Below are 23072 nucleotides of genomic sequence, written 5' to 3'. Positions count from 1 at the left end.
AGGGGTTAGATGGCGAACGCGGTTGCGTTCGGACATGCGCACGGCTTGTAGATTAGTCTCCTTCTGGTTTAGCACAAATGGTTTGATGCAGGTGCGGTCCGCCGACGCGTCTCACTCTCCAACTCTCACGTTCACATGTTGTAACGACACTGCATATGCAATTTACCCCCACGGTATCGGACTATCCCTAGCTATACCTACCTGTCGGCAGACAGCTCAACATTCACTATATCGGCGGTATATCCCTGTCTCTCCGGTCGTTCCCCTCGCCGTCGTAAACCTACTCATGTACCCATGCGCACCAATGCAAATGGTTCGAGAATGAACAAATAGCACGCAATAATCTGCGTGATTCGTATCATCCCGAGGGTTGTTCTGCGGGAGTCTTGATATAAGATCATGATCGAGACGCAGAGATGTCATCATTCTATCCATGCACACGATGGCATTCACGAATGGAACCAACGGAACCAACAAGTCCGGTAACGCGCAAGAAGTCGACTTCAGAGACCCGGCTGTGTATTCCGAGTATGAGTCGAAGTGGTCATCCATCCCGGAAGATGAAGCAGGCTGGCTGCAGCGTGCTCAAGATGTCGCAGATGTGCTCGCCGTCGATGCCGTCGTACGAGATCAAGAGAACAAGTCTCCACGTGCGGAAGTTGCACTACTAAAACACTCTGGGTTACTGAAGCTCCTTGGTCCGAAGCAGTATGGCGGCGGTGGTCAGCCTTGGAGTGTGGGCTACAAGGCGATTCGGAAGGTCGCCGAAGCAGACGGGTACGATAGTATCCTTGCCGTGGGCGTGTTTATACTAATTATACTAGGTCAATTGGCATGCTACTTGGCTACCACCTCCTCTGGTCAACCACAGCCAACATCGTTGGCTCACCCCAACAAGCCGATCGCTTCCAGAAGCTCATTATCTCGAACAACTACTTCATCGGCGGCGCGGTCAACCCCCGAGACAGCGACCTATCCATCAAATCCGACGGCGACAATCTCGTCTTCAACGGGTTCAAGTTCTTCAATACAGGCGGTGTCGTCTCCGATCTTACCGTCCTCGAGGGTGTTTACGAAGGCACCCAGAACCATATCTTCGCCTTCGCAAAGACGGATCAACCCGGTGTACAATTCGGACATGATTGGAACAACATTGGTCTGCGCTTGACGGAGTCGGGTAGTGTCAAGATCTCCGATGTGCGCGTACCTTGGACGGATGCGCTGGGTTGGAACGTCGAGAGGAAAGAACCAGACCCCCGCGCGCTGCAAATACCGTTCGCGACGCTACTTCTGCCAACCATTCAGCTCGTTTTCAGCAACTTCTATCTCGGTATTGCACTGGGCGCACAGCAATATGCAGCGAGGTACACAGCGAAGGGAACTCGGGCATGGCCCTTCGGTGGCGACGTAAGCACACCAGCATCCTCCGAACCAGTACAAATCGCTAATGCATGATCAGAACAAGGAGAAGGCCACAGACGAATTCTACATCCTTGAACGCTACGGGAACTTCCACGCACACCTCCGCGCCGCATCCGCCCTGGCAGACCGCGCAGGCCAAGAAGTCGACGCCATCTTGAACAAATACGCAGGCGATCTGGAAACCCGCGGGAAACTGACTTCACGGGAGCGGGGTGAGCTGGCGGAATGGGTTGCAAGTGTCAAGGTCGTTACAACAGATACCAGCCTGCGAGTCACTTCTGGGGTGTTTGAGGTGACAGGCGCGAAAGCGACAAGTGCAAGGGTGGGCCTGGATCGGTTTTGGAGGGACGTGAGGACGCATACCTTGCATGATCCAGTAGCGTATAAGAATCGCGAGTTGGGGAGGTTTGAATTGTTGGATGAGATTCCAGAGGCTACTTGGTACACCTGATTATGTTGTGCGAATGTATCTTGACTTCTCCCTGTCTTTTCTAGACGAGGTTCTGCATGTAGCGAGAACGTTAGCTGTTAGTCGATTCGAGGGTGACTTCGAGAGTCATTGGTCGAGGAGGCCATCGCGAAATGCATGGAGTCGTTTCACTGCAAAGTGATCATCCATAGAGTGCTTTCAATGTGGGGTAGCCACTAATCTAGTAGTATATCTTCCCCTCTACCGGGTCGGTCACGCTTCCTGCAGAAAGCGAACAATGTCCGAAGCCTTCAACAACCTCATTTCCCGTGACGCCCCATTGAAGCTTGGCCAAGTGCGCATCGAATTCTTCAGGCGGCGGACGACAAGCAGCGCTTATCGCCAAGCTACAAGACGACACAATGGGTACCCTTGTTTGTCTTTTCCTGAGTCCAACGGCGCCTATGATGCCGAGCAATACGAAAATAACGACTAGTAAAACTACAAGGCTCAAAGCTGAGAATCCGCACGCTGCTGTTGAGCTCAGTACACCGACCTTCCACGTGTCTATTCGGACGAGGAAAAAAGCCTGAGACATCAACCAATGGAGTGTTCCGCTGATTGCAAGGAGAGGAAGACTCCATCTGTATGGTAGTTCTAGGAAGTATGTACTTCTTTGATTATCATATGGCTGGGTGACTCTGAGGCCTTTCCTGGATGTCGCTAGGTTGTTCCACTCTTCAGCCCCAGCCATGGAAGTGCAAACTTGGTTGATCGTGAAGTAGCAGGAGGACAAAATTAGCTGCGGGATATTGGCCAACCAAGCACTCCATAGTGTAGCTACGACAGACGTGCTTCCAGAAGAGAATATGTAGGAGGTAGAGGAAGTTCCCCATCGCAAGCCTGAGCTCAGGCTCCACGCAAGGACGATCGCGAAGACGAATACGAAGAACCCGATTCTAGATACTCAGTCAAGACTCCAGGACTCATTGGGGGCTCACTTACGAAAATATGTAGATGAACTGAGCGCGATCATGAAAAGGGGAAAAGTAAGATCGTGAACGTGGAAGCCAGACGCCTCGTAGCCGAAGATTGAGCTCTTTTCCATCGGTTTCGTCGTACTTGCGTTCCTTCACCGGATGCCCTAGGCTTAATAGCACACACTCTCGACTAAGGAGACAGCGACTGATCGTGTGAGGGTCTTCCCGCTTCAAAAACGAGCTTGCAGCATCTCCCAAGGTGACGAGGTACTCCGAGCGATCTGTGAGGAGGACCGTGAGCAATATGATGAGCTTAACCAAGTTGAAAGAGACCACCACGACAAGAAAGTAGATGCTGACTCGGACTGTACTAGGCGTATCCAGTCCCTTCCATGACGAGGCCTTCGCTACGTGTAGATAGGCTCCGGTCAGGCGCTGCTGTCCCTGCGGACCAAGGCTGTTGTAGTTCAGCCATTCCGGTGATTCTACGATAATCGTCTTGGGTGTTGATCTATCTGCAGTAGTCCAGGTTTCTACATCCGCCGCGGTGATTTGTGAAAAGTTCAAGTCTAGTGGAGGTGAGCTGAGATCGATTGACACCCTATCGATTGCGAGGTACAAGTCACCATGAACGGAGACGTGTTCTTTAGTGTATGGTTCGTCCCATCGATCAGCTGGCAAATTCCAGTACTCGCCATGGGTCCAGGTGCTATTGTCAGTAGCATCGGAGATTTGTTTCCATGCTTCCGATGACACGTCCAATGTTCTGAAGTCATAGTTCTTCCGAGACGTGATCACTTTGAAGATCGAGGCGTTATAGCTAATACTGATGAGCTTTTGTAGTCCTGGAGTTTATCTGAAAACGTACAATAAATGCAATGGCGTAGAGGATAAAACTAAAATCAGCCAAAGAGTTGCGCGGCTGCGTGAAATAGCCCTGAGATTTCGAGGACTTAGTCGTCCGATATCGAGCCACTGTCCTTTCGCATGCGCAGCATCCAGGTCTTTCCGTGTTGGGGAGCTCAGGACTTGCATAGTGTAGTTTGAAGATGATAGCAACGCGGTACTGAGTACGTTGATGAGAACGTGCAAAGCAGAGTCCCATCGTGAGATGAGCGCCTCGTCGCCTTCGAGGATTGAAGATATGCCTTCGTGGTCGTAACCTGATTTGCTGTTTGCTCCGATTGCAATGAGAGCAATGTTGCAACAAAGGACAAGGAAAGACATGCAACAACCAAACAGCACTCCCATGCGCCACCCATGGAAGCGGCTTCTTCTGAGTCGCGAATCCCAAGCTTTTGATACCTTACTGATTGGCCGTGGAAGTTTCGGACGAGTCCAACGATGTAATGTAGTCGAGTTCCCATCGTTCATCCTAGCTTGCGAATCCTGGTTAAGGTGAGGGGGGATGTCGCTTTGTGATGAGGCCTGGTCGGCGCGCTGCGATAAGCTCATGAGGGGAGTAGCATCGCTGCATATCCCATTGTCTGGACGTGGGGGCTGAAGAAGGATAGTTTGACAGGGTCGCGCATAGATGTCAGCCATTGATACAAGAATGCTTCTTGCCAACGACGCAGTTTGAGGGGAAGGACAAGATTCATAAAGAAGCTGTTTCTGGGGGCCAAGTATTCCATCCAGTCTTGCAGCAGGACCGGAAGCAAAATCAAGGCAACAGCCTTGAAAACGGCCCCGGTGTGGCTAAGGTGCTGTGTTGAAGTCATTCTATTGGCAGTCGGTTATGGAGTTGTGCAACTGAGCCGTGTGCGGCTGAGTCCTTGCAGATATGCATTTCCAGAATAAGTAGATGGTGCTGAGCGTGTACCACCCAGCGAGGCTATCCAGTGCAGATCCTGCGCTGTGATAGCTGGACGCTGAACGCTATTGGCATGGGTTGGTATGGATTGGCAGGCGGCACTGCATTGTAAGAGGCCTCGCTACCCGAGCGGGTGTACGGACCCAGGTTGCCGCAAGTAAGACGTTCCTCTGTTGGAAGAACCGGGCCGACGATGATTATGTCACGGTACAGGAAGTAAGGGTTCAACAATACTAGTAGACTTCAGGATATGAAGCGTGATTGTTGAGGTTGGTAGTCTGGAGTGAACTCGAAGCTTCGGTGTTGGGGTTGCGTGACATGGGCACGTGAAACGAAGTTCCGCGGCTGGAGTGACCTCATAATGTCAGCACAGCCCTAGTGCATCTCACGCTCCTTCATCTTTCCACCTCTACCCACGCGCACTCGAACCACCTACTTCGCATCGCACGCAGTCAACCTTTGCGACAGATCCATCACCATGGGTGCTCCCAAATATCAGAACGTGCCTCAGCGCGACTCGCTCGACGAGGCGGCACCCGCGTCGTCATATTCGCAGGCGCCACCCAGCTACCAGGCGGCCAACGACCCCCAAGAAGCCCTCCTCAGCGGCGTTCCCCGCGGCGAAAACGACAACCTGCCAGATGACTTCAAATTCGGCGGTGTTGTGGCAGAGGCGACGCTGGACATCCGGATGGCCTTTATCCGCAAGGTCTACGCCATCTTGTAAGTGCCCGTGGCTCAAAGGCGAATGTCGCACATACTGACTCCACATAGGACCGTCCAACTCCTCGCAACCGCCGCCGTAAGCGCCCTCTCGATGATGTCTGAATCGTACAAGAACTTTATCCAACAAACGCCAGCGCTCATGTGGGTGTCGCTGATCGGCTCCTTTGTCTTCCTCGGCCTCACCTTCTGGAAGCGCAAGTCGTACCCGACCAACCTCATCTTCCTCGCCGGCTTCACCGCCATGGAAGCATACTCCATCTCCGTCATCGTCTCCTTCACCGACTCCAGGATTGTGCTGCAGGCGCTTTTCTTCACGCTGGGCATATTCATTGCGCTGAGCTTGTTCGCTTGCCAGAGCAAGTACGACTTCACACACTGGGCACCGTACCTTTTCGGCGCGTTGTGGGTGGTAGTGCTGTTCGGCTTCATGTCCATGTTCTTCCCCCACAGCAGCTCGGTTGAGCTAGGTTACGGCGTTGTCTGCGCGCTCATCTTCTCTGGCTACATCCTCGTGGACACGCAGATGATCATGCGCCACTACCACGTTGAAGAGGAGATTGCGGCGTCCATCTCCCTCTATCTCGACATCATCAACCTGTTCCTCGCCATCCTGAGGATCCTCAACTCGCAAAACAACAACTAGGCGGGAGGAATGTAGCAGGAGCTTAGATTCACTTGGGAGAAATTGTACCGGCGTCATGGGTATCGATATCACTATGCTGGGAGCGTGTGGGTCAAAGAGCTGGGTATGGATTATCATAGTCTATCTGACTTAGCTGTAGTTGTATAATATCATTTTACACGTCCCTTCCGCATCCAAAGTATAACGACCAGAGATCCAGCGATTCGACGCTTCCAACAAATCTCAAGGCTCTCATCTCATGGTAGGCTCGACGCGCCATTCTGATTGCATGTCGTATCCAATAGCTATGCATGCATATCAGGCCAGGCTATGGCGGGGTAGCACTATGGGGCTGCAGGGAGCGTGGGCGCGTTGATAGGTCGGGAGGGTAAAACGCCCGGACCCTTGATTTTCGGAGCACCAAGCTTCGTCGGCGGATATCTTGGCGAACCGACACTCGCAGGAATTCGACGATAACGGGTGCAGGGGCCGTGTTAGGGGCAGACGGGGACGAGGCTGAGCTTTCACGCAGCCTTGCCACCTCCTTTCGCTCGATGCAACACTGCCTGTCCTTGTTCGCGTTACACTCAAGCGCACATGCTGCAGTCGGGTTAGGCGAGGCCCCATTTTTGAAGTGGGCAGAAAGTAGCGCGCTCCAGACACAGCTCTTGCTACAGCGAATACTGCTAGCTCCCGCGACACCTGTCCAGAAATACAGGGAGAGCAATTGGACACGCCTGTGCCATCCTTCACCCAGACACGCAGCTGGCACGCAGGAAAAGGTGCAATTCGCGTGGCCCGCTCAGGAGATTGTTGATCCGCGCTTGCCCCATCCATCTCTAAACCCTGAATATCTTTGCTTGGGACCACCACACCGCTCCCTCGACTCTCTTCTGCCCGGGCGCATCTTGCTCTCCCCCCGCAGAGACCTCGCCTACGCATCGACAACCTATAGCGCCCATTCTGTCTGCCGTTTCGCTGCTCAATGGCTGTTGGTTGCTGAGACACGCACCCGCCTCCGTTCGCTAAGACGTGACTGTTGAGCGACAATCAACTCGACCCATCGAGCCCACACGCCGCATTACACGCCGGAAACCGACTTCGGAAACCGTCGCCGGGCTGCAAGCACTCTCTGGATTTCATTCCTCTGCCATTGGCTCCTCTATCGGACCGCCTCTCGACAGCGGGTATCGCGACAGCGTCGCTCCATAACACTCTCGCTCCCCACACTGGGGCATATTGCACACCAGCCACCATGGCGACGACACATAACGGCAACGGCGCGCTGGGGAAGACGCACACAGCGGATATGCAAGCGCAAAAGCTACCAACTGCGCCCAAGAGGCGGAAGATGCAAGCAAAGAAGGTCGAAGATGAGGGGTTCATGGCCTCGCTGTGCACGCTCATCTGCGACCACCAGATTGGTACGCCCTCGCAAAGCCTCGAGAATACCGAGCACCACCAAGACTGACTCCTACAGGCATCTCGGTCAACCTCCTCACCCTCCTCGTCCTCACACACACATTCTTCCCCCGCGCCCGCAGCCGGACCAACAAGTTCTTCCACATGTCGTACTACAACCCCGACACCAACATGTACGGCTGTGGCACCGACGATCTGCCCTTTGTCCTACTGTGGACCGTCATCTTCACTGGTGTACGCGTAGCAGTTATGGAATACTTGCTCGACCCACTGGCAAGGCTGGGTGGTATCAGGACAAAGAAGGGCCTGGACAGGTTCAAGGAGCAGGCATGGTTGATCGTCTACTACACCGCGTCGTGGTCCTTGGGAATGGTACGTCACACTACACACAACACACAGAGAGGCAATGCTAACAAGGCTACAGTACATCATGTACCACTCTGAGTTCTGGCTAGACTTGCACGGCATATGGGAAGGCTGGCCTTTCCGTGAGGCTGATGGCCTTTTCAAGTGGTACTACCTCGTTCAATGGGGCTTCTGGGTCCAGCAGCTTCTTGTCGTCAACATCGAGGAGAAGCGCAAAGACTACGCACAGATGTTCACCCACCACATCTTCACCACGGCGCTGATGTGCTTGTCCTACGGGTACTTCCACATGCGCGTCGGAATCGTCATTCTGACCATCATGGACTTTGTCGACATTATCTTGCCGGTAAGCACTCTGACCTCGTCGAACCAGCGTGCTGGAACTGACAATCACAGACCGCGAAACTCCTCAAGTACATGGGCTACTCGAATGCCTGCGACTACGCGTTCGGTCTCTTCGTCCTCGCCTGGATCGTTACTCGCCACGTTCTCTACATGATGGTCTGCTGGTCCATCTACGCATACGCCCCAGTCGACATGGCACCTGGTTGCTACCTCGCCGACTCCACCTCGAAGTACACCTCATTCGTCCCCGCGTCCAACACCTCACAATTTGAAGCATACGGCGGCAACAACCACTGGGGCAACCTACTCAAGGCGTACAACGACCGCAACGGGCCCATTTGCTGGAACCCGCAAATCCGATACTACTTCCTCGCGCTCCTCCTCACCCTACAAGTCTTTTGCTGCATCTGGTTCGCTACCATTGCGAAGATCGTCTACAAAGTACTCATGGGCAACGCAGCTGAGGATCTGCGCTCAGACGATGAGGGCGAGGATGAGGAGGTCGAGCAGGAACAGACCAAGACTATCTTCAACATGGCAACTACCTGCGGCGAAAGCGGAATGAGCTCCATGACGCCCAAGGAAGAGGAAGTCGGCGTCGATGCCCTCACCTTTGCGCGTCTCAACGGCGCCAGCCAGCGACGACAAGCAAAGAGGGAGAGTTCGCGCGCAAGTGGGATTAGTATTCCCGGCCATGGCGATCGCAAGGAGCTACTGGGTCGCATTGGTTGTGATAAGCCTTCCTAGGCTTTGTCACCAACCACACAGTTGTTGATATTTTCCGTGCGTTACGAAAAGTCTCGCGGGCGTCTGCGGCGTGATGGCATACATAGTCCTGGGTTCATTTCTTTCCATCTTTTGGAAATGGTGTATAGGTTTCGAGGGAATATACCACCATTTGGCTTGGTCGATGTGTATTTCCGACTTTTGGTTGATGATCATATGTATACCCCAGAAATCAGATTCAGAGTGTTTTCTTGAACTTATTCGATCTTAAGTGTGTCCTATGGGTGTGAAGTATGAATGATGCTCGATTACGTGGCGTGGGCACTATGTGCACTCATCCCGCTCTACACCTCGGCACATGGCTAGTGTGAGTGGGATGGTGGGGCTGATGTATACACATCAAGAACGTTGTTTCCAGACAATGACTACCAACCAAAAGTCAAACCGAACACGTGTTGTGAAGGCTCCCCTTTGCATTAGCAGCTCTACGATTGACATACGACGCTTCGCGTCCTTGGACTGAAACGGTTCACAGTACCAGCTGTTCACACCCAATAATCCGCCGACCTCTATATAACACCCACAAAGTTACCCGTGGAAATAGCATTATCCTATCAACGGTTCGATTACAACAAACCAACTACACATCTATATCACATCCACATCACCATGACATCCCCGGACAACCCTACCCTCCCCTCCCCTCCCTTCTACACGCACATCCCCAACATCAACAACCTCCGCCTGGCCACCTACTCTCTCACCACGAAATCGGGTTCCACACTCCGCCCAGGCATCCTCTTTCGTAGCGCCGAAGTCGCCTCACTCGACACCGCCGGCTGGACCGCAGTGCACAACATCGGCGTAGGCCACGTCTTCGACCTACGCAGCAAACCCGAAGTAGAAAAGGGCTGGGCCGGCATCGTCGGCCAAGATGCAACCGGCAAGGCAGATTTCCGACCAGGCTGGATCCAAGCAATGGAGGAAGCGGGTGTGAAGAGAACGTGGACACCCGTGTTTTCAGATAAAGACTACAGTCCTGAGAGGCTAGCGGAGAGGTACTCGAACTATATGGATGAGGACGTCAAGGGATTCGTAGAAGCATATGCTAGTATCTTGACGGATGGCGGAAAGGCATATGGTACTATTCTCAGGTATCTAGCTAGTTTGCCGCCAGCGGATGGTACCAGCAACAACGGAGAAGAAGGCGAGAAGCTCGGTGTACTCATCCACTGCACGGCAGGAAAAGACCGAACGGGAATCTTCTTTGGCCTCCTCTTCGACTTCCTCGGTGTCCCGCGCGAGCAAATCGCAGACGAATACCAACTCACCGAATTGGGACTGCGGCCTCTTCGTGACGAGATTGTAGAGCGGTTGTTGATGAGTCCGGGGTTTAGGAAGTATATGCTTGCGCAGTCGACTGGGAGGGCGTTGTCTAAGGAGGAGATGGCGAAGATCATACGAGGGGATGATGGGGCTGGATCGGATGCGGAGGAGGTTTCGCCGGAGATCTTGGAAAAGGGTAGGCAGGCTGCGTTGCGTATGGTGGGTTCGAGGAAGGAAAGTATGTTGGCGAGTTTGGATATGTTGGATGAGCGGTTTGGGGGCGCGGAACGCTATATGAGAGAGGTTTGTGGGCTTGGTGATGAGGAGTTGCAGAGCTTGAGGAGGAATTTGGTGGTTGAGAATGCGAAGTGACTAGGTGTTGGCAAGGGAGGGAAGAGACTATCGACACTTTAGTATCTTACTTCGGATTACTTCTTGTCGCTTAAGCTAGCGCTGTTGGATTTCGGCGTGTCGCTGTTTGACGCATGCCAGATAACTCGTACATAACAATGATGCGACAGCAGAGTGAAGATGCAAGAAGTCGAACGAGGACTCCTATAGCGGCCGGGGATGAGATAAAAAGCTGACTAGCAAGAACCCTGTAGAAGTTAGCACAGGCGCGATGATCTTGTATTCCTTGAGGTCTTTACGTTGTCCCAAAGAGATAGTGACTCAGCGTAGAGATTGAGCTGAGCCACGAAAGTACTTAGAATAAAACTGATTCAGGCTTATACTTTAGAACAGTAGGTTTCTTATGGTAGGCACAAAGTTCGAATTCGTCCTAGAGCCTTGTTAATGACCAGAAGACACAACAGTTCGAAAAGATTTATCTTTACCTGTAACCATAGACAGAAACGCTCTTTAGGCGGCTTCCCTCTACTAGAAGGAGGCGACAGAATCGTCACATCGCTTCGAAGAGCCATAACGCCACAGAGGTGTGGTGCGACAGAGGACAAAACCCATATAAGAGGCAGGAACCATGCATCCATGCCAAAAGAGAGGATCGTCTTCATGCCGAGCTCAAAGGTAGTGAGGAGGACATTAAGAACGGCCCCAAGGGCAATCAAGATCTGCGCTCCAAGGACCACATACTTCCACGACATGCGACCGCTAGCCCCGACCTGCCTGGCGAGTTGACCTTTCCGCTGTTCAAGCATCTTTGGCACATCCTCGTATTGGAAAGTTCGAAGAGGAGGAACAGAAGGGGAGCCGATAGCCAGCACGAAGGCTAGCAGAGGCCTTCGCAGGGCTAGAAGCGCTGTTTCAGAAAGTGTAGAACCTGAAATGACAATGATTGTCGGCACGAGACCAAGAATAATTGCAGCGCTGGCCATATCTGCCTTTCCTAAGTCTGAGATGTGTGTAAGAAGGCAATCAGTGAGAGGGTTTGCATAGACCCAGATGCCGGTCTCCTTCGCGTTGACGTATTTCGGCCACTGTGTATACCATCGGCTGTCGTATCTGTTCACCCAGTTTGAGTATTCAACTGAGCAGTTTTGGTGCAGAATTGTGTTGAGGTCTTCGCCGTACCAGAACCAAGATTCGAATCTTTTTGTAACAAGAGCGGCCTCGCCGACTGCTAGAGACATCACGGAGACAAGAAGCGGTAAGTTAATCATTGCTGCAATAAGGTAGCCACGGAACTACAGGGACGCGCTGCCAAAGACGATAATGTGAGAGTAAGTTCTGGGAAGATTCACAGGAATAACTTGGGTCTTGTAGATTCATCTTGATGTCCCTCGGGTGGCAGTGATCGACTCGCTTAACGCACCAACTTTGCCACCGCCACCAATACTTCAGCACTCACCGGTCGCGGACGATTGGATAGGAGTAGCTCATCATACTGTTTGTATCTTCTTATGTGACTACGCTACATCGGTGTTCTCACGACGAGGCGCACGAGCTAGCGAAAGCTGACATACTGCTTCTGGGGTTTGGCTTAAGAGATACTTCATCCATGTTAGCAAATTACGAACGGCCTTGGGCCTGTTGGGGAAGGCCACTTGATATTCCATTCAGATGCACCGACACGATGTAATCCAGATGGAAAATCGTAACGTCGCAGATGGTAGGTATATCCGGAGCAATACTCAGTCGCTCCTTTTCCGGGCTCGACAGTACAGTGTGAATAAAGTTGTCCAGAAACATGTGTTCTTCTCGTGTTGCATGCTCGCGCGTTTGTTCGATAGATACAGAAGGCTGCGGACTGATGATCATCGTCGACTCATATGCCAAACGTCTTTCGCGTTCATTATATGCTGATACCGACGCCAAAAATGACTCTTCTCTGGATCCTCTCTAATCGCGCACAACGGATCATTGCGTAACTGCTGTAGGAATTGCTGGGTGATGTGTGTGCGCTGTTCACTTCCATCTTCACCCCACTCGGCGCGCATCTCGGCCAGCATCTCTTTGTTTGTCTCTCGTATGCGTTCCAAACGCGCATCATGCTCTGCAAACACTTTCTGAAGCGTCTCGCATGGGGGTGGAGGCAACACACCGCTACGATGTCGGTGTCCGCCGCTTGATATGTAATGCAAAGTCCAGTGGCCTGGTTTCTCGAATTGGAGACCACATCCATCCACTGGACATATACATGGTGCTTTGAGAGTGTGCAGATAATATGCTTCCGTAGCCTGGATGATGAGAAGCTTGCGGGCTTCGATCATGTCTTCGTACGGCTCAACCTCGTCGTGAAGCCAGCGATACCATTTACCCACGGGTCCAGAACGTTTCTGAATCGGTGGATATACGACTTGTGATGTGTCCAGAGGCTCGATTATTTCCCAAGCTACCGGTCCATCAGTAGACTTGATTGCCTGCCAAAGCTTTCTCGATCTGAGACGTTTGTAATACGTAAGGTCAGAATGGAAAACTGACGCACGCACATGAATCCCACCCGGGCATCCTTCTGCGAGCCGAGTCAGCGGTTCTGGAAGCCCTGTTCCAGATTTGAGAACATGTCTTGTACTGAGCACGACGTTTACGACACAGGGAAACCATGCGCGCAGTGTCCTCCAGAACGCAGCTATCTGGTGTTCCGCATAGATCCTCGCTTGTTCCTCATCTGGGAACTTGATTTGATGCGGTCTGAGATCCACCCAGTCATCATGAAGGATCGTTTCCGAATCCCACAGCTCGACTAGGATATACTGCATATACTTGTGAGCCTCGAGAGCGGCATGTGTGGAGGCCGTATATCCGCCGGAAAGTAACCAAGAGCCCTGTACGCGATATTTCACTGTGGGGTCAGACCAGAAAAGCTTTGTTGCTTCTTTCCGCGTTACAGGCGACGTATGCATGAGCTGAAATAGCGTTGCGTTATCGCAAAACGATAGTATGTGGTGCTGGAGCTCCAACGGCAGGCGCGGAAAGTGTTTGAAAGTTTTGAGTGGGGAATGTGTCGTTTCTTCTCCCGGGCGAACATGGTGTCGAAAAGGCACACGTATCTCGCCGCAAGATGTCGCGCATAGGTCCCAATTCAAGGACATGGTCCACGGGCCCTTGGGTACAATTCTGGGCCGGGTCCTCAAAGTACGCGCTGGCATGCTGAGCGATTGAAAGCCGGAGAGCAGTCCGAACCAAAGTGGCTTGTTCTTCTTCGTCGAAAGTGAGTGGTCGTTAGCGGTATCTCGCGATGGCGTTCTTGTTATAATGGATTGCTGCCTACGCTAAGCCGCCCGCAAGCGGCCTAGTGTCTGGACATTAGCGCACTGCCACGAAGATGCGTCAATGCATAGCACTTGAGGATTGCGGATCCCGAGTGCTTACCTCTGGCAGTGCAACATATTGGCGTGGGCTGCTGTTTTGCAGGGGCCTAGAAAGTGGAATAGTCGTAGTTTGTCCGAGGCCATGCTGATGACAGATGCTTAGCTATTTCAATTGAGCGCAATGCACGATATCGTAAGAGCTGTATCCTTGATCAGACTCCAAATCGTCTTGTGGTTGATCAAATGGCTGCTTCCACATTTCCTCACCGTTCCCGAAAGTGACCATAATATTCCACTGGAGGGACCATTTCATCGACACATGATCCGAACCGGAAAAGCCGCCAAGAGGTTCACATTCGTCACGCACTTGGGAGAGACAGACTTTTCTCTTCGATGGCAAGCATACCGCATGTGTTGGAGGCTTTCCGCGCCGTGGAGGAGAGCCGTGGTCGCATCGTCGGTCTAAGGCAGTGTGTCGGGCTTTGTACGAGCGGATTGCTGCTGTAACGGTTCTAGATTAGCCTGCGTTGAATGAGTAATTACAAAGAAGCTTCTCTTCATAATTAGACGTTTTGAACGAGTGGATGATTTGTTGTCGTCGTTGAAGGGAGTTCGTACGCGTCGCGTGGCAGATATCCTTAGCTCGCTTATGTGATTCAGTCCCAATGTCGCCCCTAGACACACATCACTAGCCGGCACCTGGCACACATTTGGGCGTTCGGGAGAACCCTTTTGTATGGTCATGGCATGTGTATCTTTGGTAGTTGTAATCAGCTCGTCGTTTATGGATCATCGTAGACGACAGGTGACGTATTCACCACGCTAGCCCGAACTGCAGTTTCCTACCCCTCAAACACACGTCCGCGCTGACCAAAGACGTCATCTAACCATGCAACTCTGATGAAACGCGTTCTCATGCGTTCCATAGCGCACGTACTGCTTTTTCCAACTCCACAAGTCGACGCTCATCCCCCGGAGGATACTCCGATAAATCGATGACGCATCATGTACTGCGCTTTGACGATAACCTGATGTTGGCCTAGCACCGAATCTCTAAATACCATGGAAACAACTACCAATCATTCCTCCACACACATTACACCTAGTATCTACATCTATGTGATTCACAATGCCGCTATTTCGCTTTACAAAGCCGCGAGTCGCCTCAGCTACGGGCACTATACAGGGCACGAAATGTTCTCGTAGCGCTAGGCTTCATCCACTGCGGAATGGCACCCAAAGCAGGCAGTATGCGAGCGAGCCCATCATCCCCAAGGTGCAGAATAGCGATTTCACATTGTACGTTTGATACCGTAACAGTCTACCGGGGTTCGAAATAACATGTATCTCTAGTAAGTTCGCAGGCGTTGCCATGGCTTTCACCGGTGGTCTCTATTTTGCTATTAATTCGGATCTACGTCCCTCCTCGAAGCAGAATCTGCAGGCAAATCTTGAGGCGCATCCGACTATGCCAGGGAAGATGGCCGGCGAGAACGAAGAAAACATGCGCAGTCACAGAATCACCATGAAAGGCGATCCGAGCGCACCAGGTGCCGGCAGGCCAAACCCGAACGAAGATTTGGGTCCAAAAGCTATGGGCCACGGAGCATCTCCAGCTGTAGCTGACCCGGTTCGTATAGGATGTATTCTTTTCTCACTTCTTGAATGCTAAGTAGCACCACAGGCCGATCCCCGCGGAAAGCCCAGGAGCTTCAACTACATGTCCGGAAAGCAAGAGGGTTTGTCCAATGGTGACACTCATCATAGCTCTCAAGTTTCGAAGCAAGGGGAAATGAGCAAGAAGGGTGAGGGTGTTGCTGAAACTGCGAAGCTTAAAGGTACCGTGTCGACTAAGCGACCTGGTCCTGAGAATAAGGAACAGCGAGGTAAGGCTCAGATGGATGACGAGTAGCAAATTCAGTTTATCATCGCCTTCGCCGTCATTTTTGGGAGGCGCTAAAAGCATCAGAGAATATAGCAAGCTATAGTCAAACCAAAAGCCACCCCATTGTTGGATCAGGAAAGAAGTCTCATTAGCCCGTGTGACTATCGCGCATTGTCAGATCACGCGTAGTTCGTAAGCCTCGGCTTCGATGCATCTCAACCAAGGTTCGCGTTGTCAAAACATGCATATGATTAGCTTTGTACTCATACTCATTCAAGTTAACCCATGACATTCCCATAGTCATCCATAACCACCACAATCACACCCAACCTCCCTGGCTCCAGCAACGCACGCAGACATAGTTTCTGCCTTCAGGAGGACGTATTATCTCATCGGTCATGACAGTGTCGCTCGAGTCTGACAGATCTCCATCTTGCATGGTTCCATCCGGCAGCCTTCCATTCAAGTCTTCTTCATCAATGTCTTCTTCGAACGTTTCTTTCTCACCCATGTCTTTTACGTCAATCATCTCTTGGTCGGGCTCTTCTTCCATTTCCTCATCGCTCACATCTTCTTCATGCAACCATTTTAAATCATACTAATCTGCTTCAGCATTCTTCGCTGTCCGCGTTGTCGGACGTGATCGTAAACCATAAGGTCTCCGTACTCGCTTGCTATACTCGTCGATATCAGTATCGGACTCAGTATCAGAATCCACCCTCTTACGCTTCTCTCCGGTCCGGCTGAAGTCATGGTTGCTGATCGTACGAAGTAGTTTGATCCACTCTCTTACGTCGCGATATCGCCTAGCAGTACTGCCATTAGTATCACGCGTATGTACTGCTCCTGTCTGACACCAGTACCCCGTCGCAAGGCTGCTGCATTCCGCTTCTCCAAGACCGAGCGATTGGATTACCCGCATAGCCACGTCTTGATAGCCAGTAGATTTCCGCGGTTGGAGACGAAGCAGCGCGACTGTAGCCGGTACGGAGAGCTCCCCAAACAAGAGGCCTAATCTCTTAGCTGTCTCAATATCCCCGTCCGAGACAACGACTGGAGTGGAGCTGAACATCTTCTTCCGTAATTTGTGTCCAAAGTCGATAACCTTTTTTTTTAATTTCTCCTTTGAACGTGGAATCTGGGGGCATAAACTGTACAGCTGGTTGAAGTCTAGTTGTTCGAACGGGACCGCAGTATAACCGCGACCTCGTATACATCCATGCGCCAAGTACTCGACGTCGCGTCGCTTTCCGTCTAGAAGATCAGGCACTCAGAAAATAAGCACCTCGCCCTCCAGTCTTCTGCGATTGAGCATGGCGACTTGCAGATTGTGTACCGGAGCTGCGTGTCGGGCGAGAAAGAGAACTGCGTGGAGAGATGCTGCCCAGGAGCTGAAGTCTGTAAGAACATCAGAGTCATGAAGGTAGTGTGATTGCACCATCTCATAGACTGTTGCTTCCATCTTGGTGCAGAGGCTAGGAAGTCTCCTGTCATTCATGAATCCTCTCAGCACCACCTCCATGGCGTTGTTGGTTGCTAACTCTGGGCCACCGCCGCTTTGTGAAGTGAACATCTGGAATAGATATCGTGGAACATTATCATTCCGTATATCTGCACTCGTCTGTCTGGTTAGTCGTGCAATTATGACAGCGGGTGGTTGTAGTCTTACGTTCCCAGTGTGCCTTTCGCTGACCAAGCGTCGCACTACTCTCCTCGTTCAAAGGCATTGGTAACTCCTGCCACCTCTCTACTCTCTTCAGGTGCCCCTTCCACCACTCTATAGTTATATGTCATCTTCGTCCGGCAGATTCTGAATCCATGTCTTACACCATCTCGCACGTATTTTTCTAAAACCACTTCAAAGAAAAAAAGGTAGTCACACGGTGCCAAAGCAGTGTTTAGAACCAAGACATTGAAATAACACACCAATCAAGCCATGCAGACTTCTGACTACGTGTTTTGCGGGACATGTTGCCCAAGCTTGACGGTGCGAGACGTAACTTGATTCCACTGCAGACGAAAGTGTACGCCTCTTTGACTGCAATCTCCAAATTGATACATGGCTGGTGCACATAAGCATTCAACTCCATCAATACTATCTACAAGGACACTCGAAGCTACATCAGATGTCGATATCACAGTGTTACCCAGCGATGTCAACGCGTAGTAGACATCTACGTTCCATGGATAAACATACCGTAGCACCAAAGGTATTCACACACATGCAACGCAACAAAACACACGATTGACTTCCCAGACCCACCGAGACTCATTCAGCATTCACCAACGGACCCCTCATAATTACAAGATATTCGTTCATATTTCATTTCATTCAGATAGCAAATATACACATGAATCTCCCAACCCATCCAATCCCATCCATCCATTCGCCCTGGATTATAAACGCCATGAAAAAGGTTCCTCATGTGAAGAAGCTTATGTGTCATCCCATCATACTGCATTTCAGCATGCATCCAAACAATGGGGTATTAACCAAAAAGACCACCATCATCATCTTTCATGCCTTCTCCAGCTCTCCCTCATTACATCAATATCCAGACTGACCCACCGACGAACAAAACAAACACGAGGATAGTGAGGATCGCCGCGCCCGCTTTATCCCCAGTGGTAATCTCGGATTGGAACTTGGGTAATCGGTCCGCATCATTTCCAGAGCCCAACCCAGGGTTGCCCTCGGAAGTACCACCCGTATCGCGCGAGTACGGCGGCGGTACTCTCTGCGCATTCAACACACTGATGACGTTGAGGGCCGTCATCTGCGGTCCCACGCCTTTGATTTGGTCCCAACCGGTCTTCCACCAACTCATACCGCACTGATGGTTTCCACCGCCGTGGTCAGACGGACCCTCGCACGTTTGCGCGGCAGCAACAGCGGACTTTTGCAGCTTGGGCAGGATCTGGGGCGTAAATTCGGGGGCCATTTGCATGGTGATGCCGAGCCAGCGGGCGAGGTACGCTTTGAAGGATTCTTGGTCCGCGTCGCAGACTATGTTTGCTTCGCAGATCTCGACCATGACGCCGCCTCTGTCTTCGGGGAAGAAGATGGAGACTTTGTTGATAAACTTGGTGAGTTCGGTGCGCCACTTTTCGGCGCCGTTGGTGTAATTGTACATCTGTGAACGGGATTAGTCATGAAAATGTAGAGTGTGATCATGTCTATCTTACGTATGCTGCTCCTGCAATCATGATTCCGTAGTTGTAGGTCCATGGTGTTTGGTCAGCGTCGCTGCATGGGGGGTTTGTGCTGATACTGGTTCCGTCATAGACTTGGCCGTCGCCCGGGAGAATAGGGCTATTCGCCATCCAGTCGAAAGCCTTCTCTGCCCACTTGGCATATGTGTCGTTCTTTGTGTACATGGCTAGTCGCGCGCCGAGATGGAAAAGTCCTCCGTTGGATGCGGTGTTTTTATACGTCCACCCATTAAGCCACGGATAGATCTGCCATCGCATGCCACCGCCGCAAGTACCGTCAGACACCTCCTTCTGATAGCGGCCTACGAACTGGTTGAAGACAGATTGTGTCATGGCGAGCCAACCGGGCTGGTCGCCGGGAGGGTCTTTGAGTTTGTATTCGGCTGCAGCGATCATGGAAAAGGCCCAGAAGACTTGGTCATCGTTTCCTTCGTTCTTGGACTGGTTCGAGGGCATCTACGAGGGTTAGCGACAGGTCTTGCGATGCGGCACTGGGTTACGTACGAGGTCAAGATGCTCTCCAAACTGGTGTATCAGTCCCTCACGGACCAACTCGTTGTACTGGTCGTCACCCGTGTAGTGCCAGTAGTCGAGCAGGGTACCGAACATGGCACCCGCCTGCCACCAGTAGTAGGGTGGGTAGAGGATACCCGGGTAACCTCCGAGTACGTGTATGCCTTTATCGTCGATAGTCGCATATTGCGCAACGAGCTGTTTGGCGACCTGAGAAGAAACATCCTTGATAGAGGCTGTGAGACAACGTCAGTACAGTCCATAAGCGCATAGCATGTATGCGACGGCAACGGGTATCCTACATTCTGAGTTGGGATCGAGGACGATGGCCTGGGTGAAGGGTCGCACAACATCTGTCGACAACAGAGAGAGCGCCGCTAGCGCTCGCGCAGGGCTGAACAACCTCATCTCGACATGTGCTTTGCGCCTAAAACAATGCTAACGAATGGCTACCCCGCAAGTGCGTGAGACCAAGTGGGGAGGAAGCGAGCTGGGCGCGAGATCAAGCAAACACAAGGCGTGGTGAGGTTGGCCGTGGAGTAGGAGGCAAGTATCGGAGAAGGTTGTGGCGGAGGAACGGCGACACAAAAGCGAATGTGAGTGGTAGCTGGTAGTGGTAAACAGGCGTCCAGCGTTTGATGACGGAAGTGACAAAGAGAGGGCGGGAGCGATCGTCGCGAGGCAATAGCGGAATGGCGGCACTGAGGTAACTTTGGTCGATTAACACGGGCCCGGTGCCTCCATAGGCTACCCTGGCAATTCCGTGGTCGTATTCGCCGCTCGCCAGCTAATCATCATGCACCTGGCGTTCGCTCTAATCCTCGCTGAGGCAGGTCAACTTGTAATTCACAGCGCAAGCGCCGGTGCGAATGGCTTGGCCTCGTGCCACACAACACCGCAAACAACACAAACGGTGTGAAGACGGTCGTTGAATTCCCACCGTCTGCGTGTATCTTGCGCAACGCAGCCGCAGGGCCCGGCATCCGCGTTGAAACCTCTGGGACGAGATTCCTCATGCCTGCGCCCCACCTGCAGGGAATGTTTGTGGCGCAGGCGCCTGACTTTGCGCTGTTTGGCCTGACTTCACCGTTTGTTTTGTTCCGTTTCGTTTCTCACGTGGTGAACGACCGACCTACTGCGCCGCATCTATGGCTGATGAACATGATCTTCAAACTACGTTAACATCGATCCTCACACAAGCGTTTCCAAGCAAGCTTACAGGCGTGCTTGAGGCCGTACCCGCCGCCCAGCTGTCTTGACGACCCATTTGCCAAGACCCATGCCAAGCCACTTCCCGTGCTTTGTGGGGATGTCCGGAAATTGCGATCGTGTACCCTATTATTAGTAGCTGGTAGTCAGGCCTGGCCTAAGGCAAGCATGCAAGAAAAATGGAACACCAAAGATCTTGGTCAAGGGAGCGAATATCATGCTTTTAAGCAGCAACAGGGAGACGCGCGTATTGCACGCGTCTCTTACGAAGCCTTTTGCGTCTACATCCTGAACACACCCCAAGTGCTCTCCTTCTCTACGCCCTTGTTCTGCCCACCACACGCCATCTGCAGCCCCATGCCAAGCACTCTCCGTGTATGTTCCGGCGGTATGATACCATCGTCCCATAGCCTTGCCGACCCGAACGTGGCCTCACTTTCGTGCTCGATCCGTGCCTTTAGCGCGGGATCCACCTTCTTGCCCACGGCTTCCATGACGGACGACAGCTGTTCTGCGCCCATGACCGACGTCTTTGCGTTTGGCCAGGTGAACATAAGTCGTGGGGAGTACGCGCGGCCACTGTACATGTGTGAGCAATGTTGTGTCGAGGAGTGGGACTAGAAGGAGACTTACCACATGCCGTAATTTCCAGCGCCAGCACTAGATCCAACAACGACCGTAAACTTGGGTACGTCAACGCAGCTCACGGCTGTCACGAGCTTTGCGCCGTTCTTTGCAATGCCGCCCTTCTCGGCGTCCTGGCCGACCATGAATCCCGAAATGTTCTGCAGGAAGATGAGTGGGATGTGTCGCTTGCCGCACAGCTGGACAAAGTGCGCGCCCTTGAGCGAGCTCTCGCTGAAGAGAATGCCGTTGTTGGCTACAATGCCCACTGGGTGACCGTATATCTTTGCGAAACCCGTCACTAGAGTAGAGCCGTATAACGGCTTAAATTCGTCGAAAGAAGATCCATCAACGATACGTGCAATGATCTCATGGATGGGGATTTGACGGCGTAGGTTGGTACCGACGATGCCTGAAAGCTCCTGGGGGTCGTAGAGAGGCTCTTGGAAAGTAGGCTGCGAAGTAACAGTCTGGTTGCGGTGCCAATTCAAGTTGCCGACGCTCCTCCGCGCAAGGACAAGCGCATGTGCGTCGTCAACTGCGAGATAGTCTGTAACACCAGAGACCTCGCTGTGAAGCTTGCCTCCACCCAAGTCTTCCGCTGAGACCACCTCGCCAGTCGCTGCCTTGACGAGCGGTGGCCCGGCAAGGAAGATATGACCCTGGTTTTCGACGATGATATTCTCGTCGCTCATGCTAGGCACATAAGCACCACCTGCCGTACACGGTCCCATGACAACACTGATCTGCGGGATGCCCATGCCCGACATGCGCGCTTGGTTGTAGAAGATGCGGCCAAAGTGGTTGACATCTGGAAATACATCTGCTTGGTTGGGCAGGTTCGCACCTCCAGAGTCGACAAGATAGATGCAGGGTAACCGATTCTCTTGAGCGATGGTCTGGGCTCGCAGATGCTTCTTCACTGTGACGGGGTAGTATGTACCGCCCTTGACTGTAGCGTCATTGGCGACAACCATGCATTGAACACCGTTGACTGTGCCAATGCCGGTAACGATACCACCTGCGGGAACATCATCCTCTCCGTACATGTTGTAACCTGCCATCTGGCTCAGTTCGAGGAAAGGCGTGCCCGGGTCAATGAGTGCAGATATTCTGTCTCTGACCAGCATCTTGCCTCGCTGTATGTGCTTATCCCGAGCTTTCTGCGGTCCACCCTGCGCAATCTTCGTGTGCAGATTGACCAGGTTCTCGGTTGCCTCGTCCATCTGGCGCTTGTTCTCTTTAAAGTCTGCATTGCTCGTGTCGACAGTCGTGGGGATCACAGAGACGGCTTCGGCATGGTGAGAGTGCGTAAAGGTTGCGGTATTTCGAACTGATTGGGATGTGACCCGCGATTGGGTGTGCGATGGTAGCGTAGGACGCGATGTAGACGAGAGGAGGCAGCGTTGTGCTTGCGATCGAATAACTACTGAAGGTCGTACAGAGTGCTTGAGCAAGGTCAAAGCCTCTCTTGAGGGTGCCCTTGGAACCATTTTGAATGATAAAATGTGCGCTTGGAAGTTAAGCAGTTTGAATAGCCCTCTCTCTCTGTGTGTGTGTGAGAGGGGTTCTTGCTCCGCGCGTTGTTACGAAGCGATATTGAGGGTGTGGTGGTTTGTGATAGATCCTGGGAAGTTACAACTTCATAACGTTGCTCACGAGGAAGTAGGCAAAAGAGACGCACAAAGCTTCCGGGCTTCCGCTCCAAAAGAAATTGATCTCGTCGTTTGCCGAAGCGCAGTTGAAGCTGGGGTTCGGATG

General features: G+C 52.2%; 12 protein-coding genes across 12 annotated transcripts; 5 read left to right on the top strand and 7 right to left on the bottom strand.

Annotated features, from left to right (window-relative positions):
- Window positions 1-127: 127 nt before the first annotated feature.
- BKA58DRAFT_243031 (acyl-CoA dehydrogenase/oxidase) lies at window positions 128-1973 on the top strand. Its single transcript, XM_046166717.1, has 3 exons — window positions 128-777; window positions 825-1407; window positions 1460-1973. Exons 1-3 carry the CDS (start codon window positions 434-436, stop codon window positions 1871-1873), a joined length of 1341 nt encoding a protein of 446 aa, XP_046022281.1. The 5' UTR covers window positions 128-433; the 3' UTR covers window positions 1874-1973.
- A 99-nt stretch (window positions 1974-2072) lies between these two features.
- On the bottom strand, window positions 2073-2726 carry BKA58DRAFT_322302 (uncharacterized protein; the record flags this gene model as incomplete). Its single annotated transcript, XM_046167842.1, has 1 exon — window positions 2073-2726. A coding segment is annotated over one exon (654 nt), but the record flags the coding sequence as incomplete, so codon positions are not given.
- Window positions 2727-2832: 106 nt separating this feature from the next.
- On the bottom strand, window positions 2833-4185 carry BKA58DRAFT_321608 (uncharacterized protein; the record flags this gene model as incomplete). The annotated part of the gene is made up of 2 exons (XM_046167818.1): window positions 2833-3631; window positions 3680-4185. 2 exons carry the CDS (start codon window positions 4183-4185, stop codon window positions 2833-2835), a joined length of 1305 nt encoding a protein of 434 aa, XP_046022279.1.
- A 714-nt stretch (window positions 4186-4899) lies between these two features.
- Window positions 4900-6210, top strand: BKA58DRAFT_431769 (transmembrane BAX inhibitor motif-containing protein 4). Its single transcript, XM_046173107.1, has 2 exons — window positions 4900-5347; window positions 5399-6210. Exons 1-2 carry the CDS (start codon window positions 5103-5105, stop codon window positions 5991-5993), a joined length of 840 nt encoding a protein of 279 aa, XP_046022278.1. The 5' UTR covers window positions 4900-5102; the 3' UTR covers window positions 5994-6210.
- Window positions 6142-7129, bottom strand: BKA58DRAFT_243025 (uncharacterized protein). The gene has a single exon (XM_046166716.1). It carries the CDS (start codon window positions 6912-6914, stop codon window positions 6291-6293), a length of 624 nt encoding a protein of 207 aa, XP_046022277.1. The 5' UTR covers window positions 6915-7129; the 3' UTR covers window positions 6142-6290.
- Window positions 7130-7227: 98 nt separating this feature from the next.
- Window positions 7228-8852, top strand: BKA58DRAFT_443378 (TLC domain-containing protein; the record flags this gene model as incomplete). The annotated part of the gene is made up of 4 exons (XM_046173976.1): window positions 7228-7396; window positions 7453-7766; window positions 7819-8106; window positions 8157-8852. 4 exons carry the CDS (start codon window positions 7228-7230, stop codon window positions 8850-8852), a joined length of 1467 nt encoding a protein of 488 aa, XP_046022276.1.
- A 381-nt stretch (window positions 8853-9233) lies between these two features.
- Window positions 9234-10529, top strand: BKA58DRAFT_472442 (tyrosine phosphatase family-domain-containing protein; the record flags this gene model as incomplete). The annotated part of the gene is made up of 1 exon (XM_046175279.1): window positions 9234-10529. The coding sequence occupies exon 1, from the start codon at window positions 9501-9503 to the stop codon at window positions 10527-10529; it is 1029 nt and encodes a 342-aa protein (XP_046022275.1). The 5' UTR covers window positions 9234-9500.
- Window positions 10530-10863: 334 nt separating this feature from the next.
- Window positions 10864-11746, bottom strand: BKA58DRAFT_443376 (uncharacterized protein; the record flags this gene model as incomplete). Its single annotated transcript, XM_046173975.1, has 2 exons — window positions 10864-10938; window positions 10994-11746. The coding sequence occupies 2 exons, from the start codon at window positions 11744-11746 to the stop codon at window positions 10864-10866; spliced, it is 828 nt and encodes a 275-aa protein (XP_046022274.1).
- A 624-nt stretch (window positions 11747-12370) lies between these two features.
- Window positions 12371-13705, bottom strand: BKA58DRAFT_405073 (uncharacterized protein; the record flags this gene model as incomplete). The annotated part of the gene is made up of 1 exon (XM_046171890.1): window positions 12371-13705. One exon carries the CDS (start codon window positions 13703-13705, stop codon window positions 12371-12373), a length of 1335 nt encoding a protein of 444 aa, XP_046022273.1.
- A 1068-nt stretch (window positions 13706-14773) lies between these two features.
- On the top strand, window positions 14774-15888 carry BKA58DRAFT_242963 (uncharacterized protein). The gene is made up of 3 exons (XM_046166715.1): window positions 14774-15166; window positions 15221-15497; window positions 15552-15888. The coding sequence occupies exons 1-3, from the start codon at window positions 14997-14999 to the stop codon at window positions 15777-15779; spliced, it is 675 nt and encodes a 224-aa protein (XP_046022272.1). The 5' UTR covers window positions 14774-14996; the 3' UTR covers window positions 15780-15888.
- Window positions 15889-16350: 462 nt separating this feature from the next.
- Window positions 16351-17479, bottom strand: BKA58DRAFT_405071 (uncharacterized protein; the record flags this gene model as incomplete). The annotated part of the gene is made up of 2 exons (XM_046171889.1): window positions 16351-17006; window positions 17422-17479. The coding sequence occupies 2 exons, from the start codon at window positions 17477-17479 to the stop codon at window positions 16351-16353; spliced, it is 714 nt and encodes a 237-aa protein (XP_046022271.1).
- Window positions 17480-17971: 492 nt separating this feature from the next.
- BKA58DRAFT_345432 (carboxyl transferase domain-containing protein) lies at window positions 17972-23071 on the bottom strand. Its single transcript, XM_046168416.1, has 5 exons — window positions 21321-23071; window positions 20986-21266; window positions 19470-19714; window positions 18939-19421; window positions 17972-18886 (listed from the first exon to the last, which is right to left on the bottom strand). The coding sequence occupies exons 1-5, from the start codon at window positions 22802-22804 to the stop codon at window positions 18296-18298; spliced, it is 3084 nt and encodes a 1027-aa protein (XP_046022270.1). The 5' UTR covers window positions 22805-23071; the 3' UTR covers window positions 17972-18295.
- Window position 23072: the final 1 nt, after the last annotated feature.

This window comes from Alternaria rosae (assembly GCF_020736505.1).
Source record: "Alternaria rosae strain MPI-PUGE-AT-0040 chromosome Unknown BKA58scaffold_9, whole genome shotgun sequence".
Taxonomy (NCBI): domain Eukaryota; kingdom Fungi; phylum Ascomycota; class Dothideomycetes; order Pleosporales; family Pleosporaceae; genus Alternaria; species Alternaria rosae.
Note: the sequence above shows the minus strand (reverse complement) of the source record. Positions and strands in the feature narration are given on the sequence as shown.